Source organism: Sphaerodactylus townsendi, linkage group LG05, assembly GCF_021028975.2.
Source record: "Sphaerodactylus townsendi isolate TG3544 linkage group LG05, MPM_Stown_v2.3, whole genome shotgun sequence".
Classification (NCBI taxonomy): domain Eukaryota; kingdom Metazoa; phylum Chordata; class Lepidosauria; order Squamata; family Sphaerodactylidae; genus Sphaerodactylus; species Sphaerodactylus townsendi.
The window spans coordinates 485,765-501,522 of NC_059429.1; the positions used below are offsets into that span (position 1 = coordinate 485,765).

The 15,758-nt window shown below is 48.4% G+C and overlaps 1 protein-coding gene across 1 annotated transcript in view; it reads left to right on the forward strand.

The window, feature by feature from the left end:
- The window catches only part of ARID3A (AT-rich interaction domain 3A), a 68,742-nt gene extending 54,026 nt beyond the window's left edge, over nucleotides 1–14,716 (forward strand). Inside the window, exons 6-9 of the mRNA XM_048497128.1 lie at nucleotides 4,042–4,289; nucleotides 6,387–6,698; nucleotides 7,712–7,801; nucleotides 8,801–14,716. Of these exons, the coding sequence (XP_048353085.1) occupies nucleotides 4,042–4,289; nucleotides 6,387–6,698; nucleotides 7,712–7,801; nucleotides 8,801–8,994 (844 nt within the window). The 3' untranslated portion in view covers nucleotides 8,995–14,716. The remainder of the gene's footprint in view (nucleotides 1–4,041; nucleotides 4,290–6,386; nucleotides 6,699–7,711; nucleotides 7,802–8,800) is intronic.
- Nucleotides 14,717–15,758: the final 1,042 nt, after the last annotated feature.

Sequence of the window (15,758 nt, forward strand, 5' to 3'; positions counted from 1 at the left end):
TGGGAGAGCTTCTGCCTATCAGAGTAGACTCCGCTGAGCTGGATGGATCCCAGGTCTCTTGATGCAGCAGGATCATGCAGTTTTTCTCCCCTGAAGGTGGCAGAGTCTGTTTATCAGCACCTGGTTGGCGTCGGGGGCTCAGTGATGCAAGCTATCTGGGAAATATTTTGAAACAGTCGGATGTTGTGGGTTTTCCAGGCTGTATGGCCGTGTTCCAGTGGTATTTTCTCCTGACATTTCGCCTGCATCTTTGGCTGGCATCTTCAAAGGACTTGTTTTGAAACAGTTTCTTATGCCCTGAACGAGTGTGATCCAGACTGACACATTTGTTTTTCATTTATACATTTATGTTACACTTAGCAAACAATTTTTTAAAAGCCCTGAGCTTAATTATACGTCCCCAAATGGACATAAATTGAAGGGAGATGTTGGATTGGGGGAAAAACAAACTGTGGGTCAACAGCTACATTCAGACAGTTTCAAACAGCTTAAAAAGTTTATGTGTGGATTATTTTTTATTAGACTCACATTTGTAAAAATGAAGCAACAGTGAAGCACATACTACCTTTGTGTTCAAGAAGGAAACCCAAAGACACTAAAAGTGTTGACACATGAATTTTAGCACACTCAGGGAACACTGCATGGCATGCCTCAGTGGCCGATCAGTTGGGGCACCCTGGGGTCACTGTGGCTCTCTGCTGCGTTCCGTATTAGTTCCAGATCAGCCTGAGGTTTGGTTTATCCCTTCTGCCATGCGATATATAAATAAGATTTTTTTTGCATTGGTTTTGATTTATTTTATTTTAAAACCTCCCATATATGCTGCTTTTCCACCCAAATACGAGTCTCCAAGGCAGCAGACATCAAGGCATTAATATATCTGAAACATAAAAACATTTGAAAGGTGTGTGTATAAATATTTAACAATGCAGTAAGAGTGTATAGATATGCAAACACAAATGACAGTGAGGAAGACCAGTCAGATTTCATTCATTCATTCATTCATTCATTCATTCATTCATTCATTCATTCATTCATTCATTCATTCATTCATTCATTCGATTTATATCCCGCCCTCCGCCTTCACCTTCATAGTCCATCAGGTGGGCTTATAACTTGATTTAAGGAAAAGGTTGTGATATGTTTTCAGGTTAATACTGTGTGTTAGCAATGGCACCCGTTCATTGTTATTAGTTTTTGGCAACGTCAGGTTGGAGATTTGGGAGTGGTGCCGGGGGGAGGGGGGGCTTGGGGAAGGGAAGGTTAGGGAAGGGCCTCCCCTGGAGCTGATCCCACAGAGTCCACCCTCCCAAGCAGCCATTTTCTGTGTGGGGAAATTGCCTGTGTTGCCTGGAGGTCAGTTGTAATTCTGTCCCTCCAGCCCCCATAGGAATGGCAGCTCTGTCTTTAGAAGTGGAGCATTTTCCCACCCCTCCCAAGCATTCCTTGCTTCTGTGAATTTGATTTTTGTAGTAAGCATTGGGGAAACATGGCAGAACAGCTGAGCTCTCGCGAGGAGTGTTCTGTTAGCAGCTAGGTACTTGCAACGGTTTTCTTACCCACTTCCTCATTAACCGTATTTAGCAAACCTTGCTGAAGAAATACAAATTGACATAAGCTCTGTGTCTTTTAATAGTACACACTTTAAATCCCATTGGAATGAGAAAAAAGAAACAAATTGTGCTTGCCAGAGGGGAGGCCAAAGGACCGTCTGATCCATCATCCTATTTCCAACAGAGGATGGCTCTTTAGGGTGCCTTCAGGTGGACACATAAACCAGCAGCCCTTCCCAATTTATTCCCAGTGCCCAGAAGTAGACTGCCTCTGAGAATGGAAGTTCTGTTTAGCCATCTGGGCAAATCAGTGTGCTCTTTAAAAAGTTATTGGAATGTGAGATGATGCAACCAAGGTTATATTTGCTTGGATGCTATTTAAAACACTAAGTCTGCATGAACCCTGTCTATTCTACCGGGGGTGGGGGGGATAACAGCTGAAACATCTTTGCAAGGGAATTGATTTGGCCCAATTTAATGTGCTGTGTGGGCAAATACCGGTTGAGATCCAGTATTTGTATAAAATTTATGTGTGCATTTGTATAAAATATATAAGCATACACATATGTATATATGTGTGGTTTTAGCTTGAACCATGCAAGATTAGGGGATTGCAGAAATTGGTCTCACATTAGTGTGTCAACCTTATAACCTCTATTTTTATCATGGATGGGTGGGGGGGTGCATCTCTCTCTCCAATCCCTTTCCCCACCCCTCCACCTTTACATCCACCTTAATCAAGGCTAAAGTTAATTAGTCTGGAACTCAGAGGACCAGGTGGTGGAAGGGGATTTGGGGGGAGGGAGTGCCCTGCTTTTAACTCCTTCACAACTGTCGACCTCTTGGAAGAACCTGACCGCATCCAAGAACGACTCCATGGTTCTTTGCTGCATATGAATATTATCCTATGATGAAGGTTCTAAGGAGGATGAACGGAAGTTGCTGGGCCCCCCCTTCAAGAGGTGGCTTTATTTAAGTGGGTTGCTGTCACATCCGGCCTTGCTGTTTTGTATAGCATTATATTATCAACAACAAAAAATGCCAGCAACAAGTAGGTTGGGACCTTGAGAGCTCCCATAATGGCAGCTCATTTCCAGATTACAGAGATCAGTTTCCCTGGGCAACAGTGGATGCTTTGGAGTGTGGGCTCTGTGGTGGTATTTTTGTACCCCACTGAAGTCCTGGTCATCCCTAGGTTTTGTCCAACCTGAGCTCCCCAACCTGTATCTGGCAACCCTCCCTCCCCGCTTGGCAACCCTAGTAACATGCGAGTAAATGCTTTTGGGCACAAGAGTATAAATATAAACAGAGGCGTATCTAGGAAAAATGGAACCCGGGGCAAAAGCTAAATTTTCTGCCCTCCCTCATCCTGGCGCCCAGGTCTACCACCTGAAGCCAGCGAGGCGCCCAGGTCTACTGCCCAAAGCCAGTGACGGCACCCAGATCCACTGCCTGGAGCCAGCAAGCTTGGCTCGGGCCCAACGCCCCCACACATTATTAGATGGCATGCACCTGGAGACATGTGATACCCCATGTTCCTCTGGCAGATACGCCCCTGAATACAAACCATAATCTTTTGATTATGGCCTCTAAGGAACAGCCAATGGCAACCCAGAACACAGCTGCGAGTTGCACTTTCCTGGAAACTCAGAGTTGTGCCAGGCGCCAAATCGTTCACCTGTAAGATTTATTCATTTATATTTGTAATTTGACATTAGACTGTCAAGCTGTGGAAAAGATGCTTACTTTCCCCTATTCCTTGACCCACATAAGGAATACTGCATTCACAGGTAGATTGCCTCTGAGCAAAGATGTTCTATTCAGCAACTGGGACAGTGGCGTAGTGGTTAAGAGCAGGTGTACTCTAATCTGGAGGAACCGGGTTTGATTCCCTGCTCTGCCGTCTGAGAGGCTTATCTGGGGAATTCAGATTAGCCTGTACACTCCAACACACTCCATCTGGGTAATCTTGGGCTAGTCACAGTTCTTCAGAGTTCTCTCGGCCCCACCTGTCTCACAGGGTGTTTGTTGTGAGGGGGGAAGGGAGAGGCGTTTGTCAGCCCCTTTGAGTCTCCTACAGGAGAGAAAGAGGGGATATAAATCCAACTCTTCTTCTTCTCCTCCTCCTTCTTCTGTGTCTCAGCCATGTGTCTTTGCCGGGCTGTGCAGAAGGTCCCAGGTTTAACCAGTCAGGTGGCTGGCGATGTGAAAAACCTCCTCCGCCCGAGTCCCAGGACAGCCGCTGTCGGCTGTCATTGGACCAAGGGTCAAATTCACTGCGGGGCAGTTTCCTGTGTCTTGTGATTGGAGCCAGCAGCCGTTGGTGGACCTTGTGCTCCATTGGTCAGTCAGAAGCCTGTTTCAGAAGGCCTTGTGGCAAGGAGTTCCCTAAACTATGTGTTGTGCCGTCTTCTCTCTCTCTCCAGTTACCTGCCATGTGGGGATAGTGATGTCCCCTTTTCTGCCTCTCTCTCTTTCTCTTTGCAAGGTATATGAAGTACTTGTACCCCTATGAGTGTGAGAAGAGGGCCTTAAGCAACCCCAACGAACTGCAGGCCGCCATCGACAGCAATCGGCGGGAGGGACGGCGCCAGGGCTTCTGTGGCTCTATCTTCACCTACTCTCCCAGCGGCACCCCTGGCATGCTCTCCTCCCCCAAGCTCCCAGTCCCTGCCCTGGGAATGGCCTCGGCCACCAACGGCAGCCCCGTCGCCCCCGTTACAAAAATCAAGAAAGGTAACTCTCCAGGGAGGGCTTACTCAGCAGGGTGGTTTTGAGGACAGGGTGGTCAAGGACCCTGCTTGGTGGATTTGTTCCAACAAACTGTAAAATTGAGCAGCACCCAAAGGTGCTGAGTACCGTTGCTCAGTTAGCTCTTTAACCGCTTGCTTAGCTCTTTGCTGGAGCCATAAAGTATGGGGGGAGGGATGCCCTGCTGAGCTATGCCAAAGAGCTCCATAAAGTGGTTTAGTCCACTTTTGCAAGTCAATGTCATATTATGGTGTCATATTAAGACCTGGGGGGGTGGGGGGGAACCCAATTTCAAAGGCTAATGTTTGCCAAATGGAGGGTGCAAGGTGGACCTTCGGCCAGACGCCCCACATCCTCCAGCCTCCCAAGGGGCGCCAGCAGAGATGCCATCATGAACGGGAGGCAGGCAAAGGCAGACCACCTCTGAGCATCTCTCTCGCCTTGAAAACCCCAGGGAGTTGCCAGGAGTTAAGTGTGACCTGACAGCCCCTCCCCCCCACACACACACACAAAGTGAAGAAAGGACACATGTTTATCTATCCTGAATCCAACACCTTTGAAGAGGGGCCGTGGCTCAGTGGTCGAGCACCTGGTTGGGATGCAGAAAGTCCCAGGTTCAGTTCCCAGCATCTCCACTTGAAAGGGTTAGAAAGCACCGGTCACGTGGAAGGCCCCTGCCTGAGGCTGGGGAGGAGAGCCACTGGCAGTCTGAGTGACCTTGATGTGCCCTCCAGGGTCAGGTGCAGCGTGAGGCAGCTTAATGTGTTCCTATATATGATGCAAGTCGAAGAAAAGGTTTTGCAGGTCTCCGCTTTCATTGCTGTCTCAGACATCATCAGGGGCAGCGCTGGAGTGCTGGTTAAAAATAGGACAGACCTATAGCGTTTTTCTCCTATTAGGTCTTTTAAAGGATCTTAGCTAGAATCAGGGCTTACCACCACCGGGGTGAGGGGGGAGCAGTATTATAGGGTGCTGCTGAGGCCCCATGGTAGAATCCTAGAGTTGGAAGAGACCCCAAGGGCCATCCAGTCCAACCCCCTGCAATGCAGGAACACACAATGAAAGCACTCCTGACAGATGGCCATCCAGCCTCTCTTTAAAAACCTCCAAAGAAGGAGACTCCACCACACTCCAAGGTTGAACAGCCCTGACAGTCAGGAAGTTCTTCCTGATGTTTAGGTGGAATCTCTTTTCCTTCACCTCGAACCCGTGACTCCTGGTCCTGGTCTCTGGAGCAGCAGAAAACAAGCTTGCTCCCTCTCCAACATGACATGATCCCTTCAACTGTCTGAACAGCACTATCAGGTCATCTCTTAACTTCTTATTGGGAGGACCCAGTGCTGCTGTGCTTCCATGTCAGGTCTCACCACACACCTTCATGAGCAGGAAGGGCCTGCCTGCCCAGCCCTCCTTCCTCCCTTGGCACGCATGCTGCTCTTTTCCTCTGCCAGCTGCTCAGAGGGCAGGTCGTGTGGGCTAAAATCATTCACCTGTCTGCTACCTTATCTGGGCAGTGTCTCATCTGGCACGGTCAAATCTGGGAGCCCCAAAACTGAAAGGCAGTATATAAACTCAATCAATCAATCCACAACAATAATAATAATTCTTCCCAAGACTGGGTTTTTTTCTTGGACTTCTCTCACCCACACACACAGCAAGTGGCAGCCACTCTATCACGTGGGACGATACTGGTGTAAATCTGCCAAATGTCACACTTTGTGTGGTGTTCTAGGCTCTCGTGGCCATGACCTGGACAGCCCAATCTCACCAGATCTCAGAAACTAAGTAGGGTTTGCTCTGGTCAGCATTTGGACAGGAGACCATCAAGAAAGTCCAGAGTTGACATGCAAACCACCTTGAAAACCCTGTGGGGACACCCGAAGTTGGCTGCAACGATGGCAAAGGGGGGGGGGGGACTCAACCAACAGAGCCCCAGGAGGGGGGGGGGGCTGGAGCAGCTCCACAGGCAGACTGTGAATCACAAGTGAACGTGAAGATTTTCAGGGGGCGGGGCGGGGGGGGGGAACACCTTTTCCCAGTGAATTTTGCAGCTTCTGTTCCCCTGTGCCCTTTTTCCCCCAGAGGAAGATTCTTCCATCCCAATCACTGTGCCCGGCCGTCTGCCCGTCTCCCTCACAGGCCACCCTGTTGTGGCAGCTCAAGCCGCAGCAGTCCAAGCCGTAGCAACCCAGGCTGCAGTGGCCGCTCAGGCCGCTGCGCTGGAGCAGCTGCGGGAGAAGCTGGAGGCGGGGGAGCCCCCAGAAAAGAAGCTGGTGCTCGCATCGGACGAGCAGCAGCGGATGATGCAGCGAGCGATCCAGCAGAACCTCCTGGCGATGACAGCCCAGTTGCCCATGAGCATCCGGATCAACAGCCGAGGGACTCGCTCGCCAGGTCAGCTTCTCCCCCCCCCCACCCCATCCGGGGCGGGGGGGGGGTCGTGTACTGGGTTGGAACTGCTGCATGGTCCCAGAGAGGCAGGGGTCTGTTTTCCAATTTGGAAAAACCTATTGCTGTGCACTGGGTCTTTGGGGAGCAGCTGTCCGCCAGAGCAGGCAATGCTGAGTTAAGTGGCCCAGGCATTAGATTCTGGAACACTGCATCCAACAGTACTTGTGTTGTGAACATGGCTGTACTGGCTATACAAGATTATGTGGGCAGAACAATTAAAAAATCCCGCCCCGCCCCAAGAAATCCAAATTACAAAGCAAGAAAAATTGAATTGTGTGATGTGAATAAGTCTTTGATGTAGATCACATGTGGAGAACCAGAGGCAATACAGGGCTTCAAATGGCTGTAGGTTTTACTGTCCTGCCCTCTACAGCTTCTGAGTCAGTGCCACTCAGGTATTTCTCATTCTCATTTATTTTACTTTATTTTACACTTTTACCCTGCCTTCTGTTGGGTCACAGGGCTTGGGATGGTTCATAACCAGTGGTGGGATTCAGCTGGTTCGCACCACTTTGGCAGAACCGGTAGTTAAAATGGTGCTTGTATACAACCAGTTGTTAAATTATTTGAATCCCACCACTGGAACCGGTTGTTAAATTATTTGAATCCCACCACTGCTCACAACAAATCAATAGACAATCATTCAACAATGATAAAACATTCAAAATCTTAAAACTATAAGAAAGTAAAATATTCACACTGACATAAAAATGAAGCATCATCAAGAGAGCGGAAACTTTGTTATTTATCAAAAAACAAAACAAACCCCCGAAAGGTGAGCTTTTGCACCCACTACCATGTCCTGCAGCTGCTGTTCTCCCCATTGAAGCTCCTTCCTGCTGCAGCCGTCTTTCTGGGATGGCTTTGGGCAGAGGAGTTAATGTGCATCTTGGGGTGGGACCGGCGGGTCACTTTGCCCGTCTGCTCACGTTTTTGTTCCCCTTGTTGTCTGCCAGAAAACCGCCAAGATTCTGCTGTGAACCTGGCCCCCAACGGCACCAACAGCATCAGCATGTCCGTCGAGATCAATGGCATCGTTTATACAGGTAGAGGGTGCGGGGGCTGCATTTCCCCCAGAACTCTTGCCCCCTGCCAAACTGAGGGAGGGTTCCAGTAGGGACCTGGGAAGCAAGTAGAGCTACCTATCTGGGCTAATTCTCGGGTTTGCAGGAAAAAAATGTTTAACAAGGTTTAATCCATCTGCTGACATTCATTTGTGCCCCCCCCCCCGCCCCCTTTCTCCTCAGCGGGGACCCAAAGCAGCTTCTATCATTATTCTCCTGTCCTCCATTTTATCCTCAAACGACCCTGTCAAGCAGGTGAACATGGGCGTCAATCCCTCCAGGTTAACCAGCAGGGCTGATTGCTGTCAGCCGCCTTGAGCCCCACATGGGTAGTGAAAAGGCAGAGTAGAAGTTGAATAAAACAAGATATAACAGTTAATAAATTGTCTCTGCACAGAGGTCACAGAAAGCCACACGACACTGTAAGAAAAGCCAGGCATGATCTGAGAGAAAGAGAATGCGTTCATAGGCAGAGTGAGCAGGGGCAGAGACCAAGTGTGGATGGAACTCCCCCCTCCTGTGAATTCCCACAGATCCCCATTTGGTCCCCAACATGGTGGCTGTAGGTATCTGCTGACACCTTTCCTGGCATCTGCCCACGGTTTTCAGAGAGTGGGTGGGGCTAAATAGAGCTTGCGCCCTGCAGGGCTTCCAGTGGATTGTGCCCTGCTGAACGGATGTTCTGCTTGAAATGCTGAAGAGGTCCCACTGGAGTTATAGGTAACTTTGCCACTGTACCTTTTGCCACTGGCTCCACATCTTGCAGCAGCCGTTTGCTGATTCTGCCTAGCGCCCCCCTGTGTCAGAATTCTCAAGGTGCCCACGGGCTGAAAAGGGTCTTGGAAGAATAGGTGTGCCTGGAGTCTTACTGAGCTTCCGGAGGGGAGAGGGTTACATTGGCTGGGGTGGTTCTGGCAATCATCCAGAGGTTGGGCAAATGCCTCCCTTGTTGTTCTCTCTCCTCTCTCTCTCTCTTTCCAGGTGTGTTGTTTGCTCAGACGCCGAGCGCAGCATCCTCTTCTGTCAGCAAAGGGAGCACCAACAGCGGGCAGAGTGCCAGTGGTGGAAGCGGAAGCGGTGGGAGCTCTGCTGGCAGCGGAGGAACGGCCCCCCCTCAGGCCAGCTTGACCGCTCCCCCATCATCTACCTCAACCAACTCTTCTTCTTCGCCTTAAAGCCCTGCAACTTTCATTTCTCCATCCCACCAAAACATGGGCCCTGGTCAGATGATGTACCGCTTCTTACCTGCAGGCTACATTTCAGGGGTTGGGGGAAAGTGGAAACCAATTCCCTCTGCTTCCTCCTCTTGGCATGTCCACAAGACAGAGGCATATTTGAATAAGTGTCTGCAGGCCCAGACTGCGGGTTGTGCAGTTTACGTCACACAGTATGGGCTTTCTGCACACTGAATGTTGCATTCTGGTCAAATGTGCCTTCATGAAGTGGACATCCAGCGATGTCAGGCAGCAAGGGAGGCTACAGTCCTGCACCCCAGTGGGGCTATCAGTAGTGTGTAAGGGGTGCCGTCATCTGCACAGGGCCAAAGGAAGATCAGACTTCCTTCCTCCACAGCTGACACCAAATACAAACCAAACTCGATGTTTGCTTTTTGCCGGGGGGGGGGGTGGTGGTGGTGGTGGTGGTGGTGGTTAGGTTCCAAACTGGGGCTCATGTTTCCCTCCCTTCCTACACGGAATATTTTTGTGATAGATGAATATATTGAAAGATATGGGTGGAACGAGTTTTTACCAGGGGCGGCGGGAGGGGCAGGGGAACAACAGGGGACAGTGAGCGTGTCATTGAAATTCTGAGCCAGATAGTCCCTGTGCGGTTTGATGTGATGCGTTGTCAATCCACAACTCTCTTACCTCATGCAAACCCAAGCTTTGCACAGTCTCTCTTATTTTAAAATATATTTTAAAATATACTATTATATATTTTTGAATATCTTCAGATGGACACAATCACTCTGCAGACTTGCGTCATTGTTGTTTTTAAAGAAAATGAAATCTCCAAACTCCTTTACCAATAGATCATATAATGTGTGTGTGTGTGTGTGTGTGTGTGTGTGTGTGTGTGTGTGTATTATGACACCAACAGAAAAGAATTGGTGAGAGACAGGAAAGCATTATTCATACTGAATTCCCCCTTGCCCCCCTTAAAAAACCCTCCCTTCGAAGTATCTATAGAGCTTTAAAGAATTTATATCTTTTTTATTTTTTGTAAAGTTTAGTTTTGAAAGGCAATGCAAAAAAAGAAGGAAAAAATCAGACTCCAAAACCAACATATCTCTGTTTTTAGTATTCATTCAGGGAAGGCACTTTGAAAAGACTTTTGGTTTGCCTGGGCGGGTGTGTGTGTTTTCCCCCCCCTATCTTCTGATGATGTGATAGGACAATATGCTCCATTAGCAAATGAACTCAAGTGGTCCTATATGCAGTGGGCGGGGCCTGATCAGCTGCCGAGTGGGGTCTTGCACAGCTGACTCCACATTTGGTAGGATGGTATTTTTGCCCAGAGCCTCCTCGTTTTAGAAGGGGAGGAGGATTGTAAGGGGCAGCTTGCTAGGCCTCAGATCTCTGCTCTGCTTTTGACATGATCTTTGAACAAGAAGAGGAAGAAAATAGGGGGGATGTCTTGGGCTACTCCCTTTTGAGAGGAATCCCCCAAGACTGCCCAGAAGGATTTAAAGGTCAGCTGCTCACTAGAACGCGTCTTCTGTGGTGTCTCTGCCCCCTCCCTGCAGCCTTTCAAAGCCTAACTATGAGGGGGCAAGAGTTGCTTGGTCTTTTCTGGAGGTGTGTTGGTCGCAGCGAAAGGGCTTAACTTTATAGGCCACTTCAGTCCTCTTGACTTTCTCAGGAACAGCCTTGTATTTGCCCTGGGGTGGCCTCGGCTGCCTTCTCCTCCTAGCTTTTGCATCTCCTAGGTGACAAAGCCATCAATTCCCCGCCCCCATCCACCCCCCTTTGGCAGTATGTGGGACGCTCAGAAGAAGTCGTCAACTGTTAGATATTTTAAACCAACACATGGATGGACTCTAAGTAGGGTCTGAAGGAAGAGGAGCTTTTTAGCTGTTTTTTCCTCCTTAGGAAAACCAACTGGAAAAAAATTGACAGTTGTAGCATTTAAATGAGCCGTGTTAGGAGCAAATGAAAACCCAACCAGATGATACAAAACACAATCACGTGTGTGTTATTATTTTTGCTTCTTTGGCTCATATTGTTTTTCCTTTTACTTGGTCCTTTCAGTTTTTCTGAGCAGGGGGGCTCACGAGCATTGCCCCAAGGGGACAGCTACTCTGGAGCATGTGCTTGCTTGTACACACGCCCTTCCACAGCATGGTTTACCTCAGTATGATTAAATGGCGGCGGACTCTGGTTTAACGAGAAGAGCCGCTGTGAGAGAGAACTGGGATTGTTTTTGGAGAGAGTCACTATTTTGGGACTCATTCCCAATCTTCTAAAAGCAGTCACTGTCTTTAGTTTGGAAAAGACTCTTGAGATGATGACCTTGGGATCAAAGATTTTTCTTCTGGACTTCTTCTCACTCAAGTGGCCTTTGGGACTTGTGTGGGTGCCGTTGCTGTCTCTTAGCAATGCTGTGTGGAGATCCACGTCTGTTTGCTCTCACCTTGCTGGTTTTCGGCAAGCAGGCAAGGTTTTGAAGCCTGTCTTGGCTGCTGAGGCTTCTCAGATGTGGACTTGGCCAACGTGGACCCCTCTGGCAGCTGTGCAAGTTTTGTACAGCAACAAAAACAGACTGTTTTCATTCAAAACAGAGTGTGGGGATAAATTGGAAGCTGATGGCTTGGCATTTGCAAGCGAGGTCATGTTCATCTTTAGGGCACACCTGTGAAGCCAGACTTAAGGTTCAACTTTGCTTCTTTTCAGTTGTGAGAATCCTGAAATTGCCTTCGGCAGTCAATCCTGGTCCATTTCTGAGTGAGGCAGACTCATCCTTTCTTGAGAACTGGCAGGCACCCGAGGGAGTTCAGCTGTCACCAGGAGGCTCAGACGATTACTTTGGCTGAGTTAAACTGTAGGTGGTAGGCCTAATTGGTGGGTATTTTCCATCTCCAGTGACCACTCTGAGAAAGAGGCAGAGACACTGAGGGAAGATCAGCTTGTGACAAAGGCTGGTGTGGGGGGGGAGGGGGAGAGAATTACAACAGAAAGCAGCTTAGCCCTGAAGGAGATAGGAAAAAGTGCTTTGGGGAGGGGGGGGGGAGGCTGAACCTGGTGGGTCTAATCCTCTTTAGATGTGAAAACCTGATTGTCTCTTGCTTCCAAGAACTCAGGCTACGTCTCCATGTTAAACTAGCAGTGTGGGAGAAAAAGAAAAAGGCAGAGTGAAGAAAGGAGACCCTCTTTGGGGTGAAGGCAGAAAGACATCCTGTTCTCTGTGTTTCAAAGTCCACCCATTGCTCGTAGGAGGGGCAAAGAAGTCTTTGCCAGGGTATCTTGGAGTTTGCCTGTGGCGGGTCACAAGCAAAGGTGCCCTTCATCATTTCACTCTGAAGTTATCTGGTGCCAAAAAGAAAATCTCCTACAAGGTGCCCCTGTTTGAGCATCACCTCACAGGAAGCCCTGAGAGATTCTCCGGAGATCTTGGCTGTTGGGCTTTCCATCACTCGTCTGGTCCTTGCCGGTCTATGATGACAGTTGCGTTGAGGGTTTTTACAATCTTTGGCCTGGTTCAGCTATCCTCAGATCTCTTGAGAGGGCTTCATGCTGATCTATCCCTACAGTCTCAACCAACATGATTCGTTTCATCTAAATCTCCACATATTTTCTTCCCCTTTACGGGGAAGACTGATAAGAGAGAAGTTGTCTCAAGACGATTGTGCCATCCTATCCCAGCCATGTTTCTTGGAAACGCATCCTTCTTATTCTGTCCTGCTCCAAGGGAACTTTTTTGGGGGGTAGAATGGTAGTTAATTTATCCCGAAATTGTATTCTTCCAATTGTATTCTTCCAAATTTGTATTCTTCAAAATTTATCTGTAATTCAGCTTGGCTGTTAGGGGGTTGTGGTTGGCCTTTTGACAGGTGTGTTTACAGAATACCTGACCACCAAGCAAGCAGTGTGGCAGTTCCTGGGATGATGGTGTCAGCCCTGCCCCCCTACGCCTGCTGTTCTGGGGAGTTGATCATTGACCAAACCCCTCATTTTGAACTCTACAGTGTGATTCCTCCTTCCCAGGATTCAACGGGGCCAGAATGGAGGTCATTTCATGCTGTTCGTGTCTGAGGTGCCTTCTGTAGTTTTGTGGTGGTAAACATGAATTCTTATCACAAATGAGATTTCACCTGCTGTAAAATCCAAGGGTATCAATTTTCTCCACCATGACGGCCAAAAATGTTCTGTTCTCCCCTTTCTCCAGGAAAGGCCTGGAGAGATCCATGATATGTCAAAGGCTGGATTCCAAGTTTTAATAAGTGGGTTTTACAATTTTAAGAATATTTCCAGTATCTGCCTTATGAATTGAGACTTTACTTCTTCCAACAAACCAGTCCAGGAATCCTGTTTTTTTTGGTGTGTGTGCGTGTGCTTGCGTGTTTAAATCTTTTGTTTATTCTCCCATGATCCAAATAGATTTTCCCACGTCTAACCGTATAGATCACACGTGAAGAGTGTTTGACTGCGTGGCTTTGTTCAGCGCATTAACTAGGAAAAGGGTTAAAGAACCCCATGTTGGTTCAGCCATGGGTGTGATCTATTGACAGTTCTACCCACCCACCCACCCCTGATCCTGCCTCTTTCATATTTTTCTGGTCTTCTAGAGAGGAACTCTCTGTTCCAGCTCCACCCCAGCTTTGACCGGGGAGGGAGGGAATATATTTTTGGGTCTCCTGGTAATACTGCCCCGCCCCGCCCCTGTGCCACCACAACGGAAATCTTTCTCAACTGGTTTGATGTGTCTGGTGTTTCTTCCCTCTCCTCTAATAACTAAGACCCAGCCCCCTGTGTCTTGCACCTCTTGGCTTTGTTGGGATGCCTCTTCCCCCATGCCCCTAAATATGTTTCTCTGTGCCCAGAATCCTCTTTTTAACTTCCAGACACAACTGGGTTCTTGTCCTGTTCCGTTTGGGAGACATGTTTTAAGACCAGAGGTGTCTCTCTAGCGCAGGCTGGCCAACATCCAACCTAGCTTCTACCTCCAGCCGCATCCCTGGTCTTTTCCTGCCCTTCACGCCAGCCCTGGAGGGCTTCTCTCTGCCGCATGCCATCTGCAGTCTTGGGAGGAATGCTAGGGATGGCATGGGCATCCCTCTCCCCCTCATACACACAAGAGGACTTTCATTGGGACAAATGTCTTTAACGTCCGTCTCTGTCTTTCGGGCAGGGTGTTGTTGATCCACGCATGTTCTGTGGCCTCTCAGATTCCTCACTTAGGTTCTTAGCATTATCAAAAAATTAGCCTCTCTGAAGAGTCCTGTTTGTTCTGACCCAAGTCAGTACTGATGTTGAACGCCAACCCTTGGCCACTGGCAGGCCCATTTCCTCTTGAGTACTTGCTGGCATGTCTTCATTCCAGAAGTGAGAGTGGCAGGGGTGGGCACCGTGGTCCTGATTCTGCAGCCATTTTGGAGCTGGCCTTCTGCAGTCCCAGCCTCTTTCTCATGTGGCTCACTTCTTTTCCCTTCTCCGATATTTTTTTCGTGTGTGGGTGGAAAAGAGAGATTCTATATCAATATATATATATATAGTATATATAAAAAGAGCGTGTCTGTGTCTTCTTTTTTTGAGCGTGTAAAGTGTGTGTCTATAAGAGATATGGTATAAAAGCTGGGTTTTGTTTTCCTTCTCAGTCCAAGCTTGAATAAGAATTGAATTTTCACTCAGGGGAATTGGGCCTGCTGTTTGGATCTTGATTGTACTTTGGAAGGGAGGGGAGGGGGCTTGAGGGGGGGGGGACAGGGGAACAGCAAGTATTTTGGAGGGGGGTGTTCCTTGCTGTGGAGGGGGACAGTGGGCTGTGCAACTTGCTTCTTTGGTGTGTTTGGTTTTTTTTAAGCTAGATTTTCCTTTCTCGGTTTCTCTTGAAGCTGGGGGGGGGGGGGGCAGTGGAAGCAGCTAGCCTGGAAACTTGCAGTCGCTTCACTTTAGAGGGTGGCTATGCCCATTGATTGCACCAGATCCTCTAAAGGACCTTCTGTGTTAGTCAGAGGGGTGTATCTGGTGCCCTGCAGGTGGCTGGTTTACAAAGACCCCTCGCCCATTTATTTACTCTCTTGTTAGGGGTTTGCTGTGTGGTTATTTTGGGCACGCTCAAAGGGACATCCAAATTGCTGTGATTATAAGAACCACTTGCGGGGGTGGGGGTGGGGGTGAGGGAGGAGAGTGGGTTGCCATCTCCCCTCCCCAATTTCAAAGCCACTGGAGTTCAGCCCGTTATTCCAAAAATCATACTTTGCTCCACTCTTCTTAAAAGTGTTTTGCTTACACCACCATTTTTACCCAGGCTGGGGGAGCTACACAAAACTTCCTGACAAGATCGAACTACAATTTTTTGTTTTGGGGTTTCCGTCGGGGGTGGGGTGGGGGTGTTGTTTGTAGTTGGATTTCTCATTTTATTCTCACGAGGGAATGACATTAGTTAGTTGTAAAAGAGTGTGTCTTCTGTAGAAACACTGTTTTTAGGGGGGTCTGATCTTTTGTGGGGAGGGAGAACATAAATTTCTCTTTTGTATATCAACTTCAGAACATGATTTCAGTTTCTTTGGGTTTTGGAAAGGAAAGAAACTAATGCAGCAAGTTTATGCAATCTGTACAGTGCTTGTTGGGTTTTTTGACTCAGGTAATTAAAATCATAAAATAAACCACATTCTACCTCTGAAAACAGCAGGGCCCACCAAGGCTGCCTTTGTCTCTCGGGCCGCTGTGTTTTGTTGTTGTTGTTGGGGGGGGGGGGGGTTTCTTTGTGTTTTTGAAAG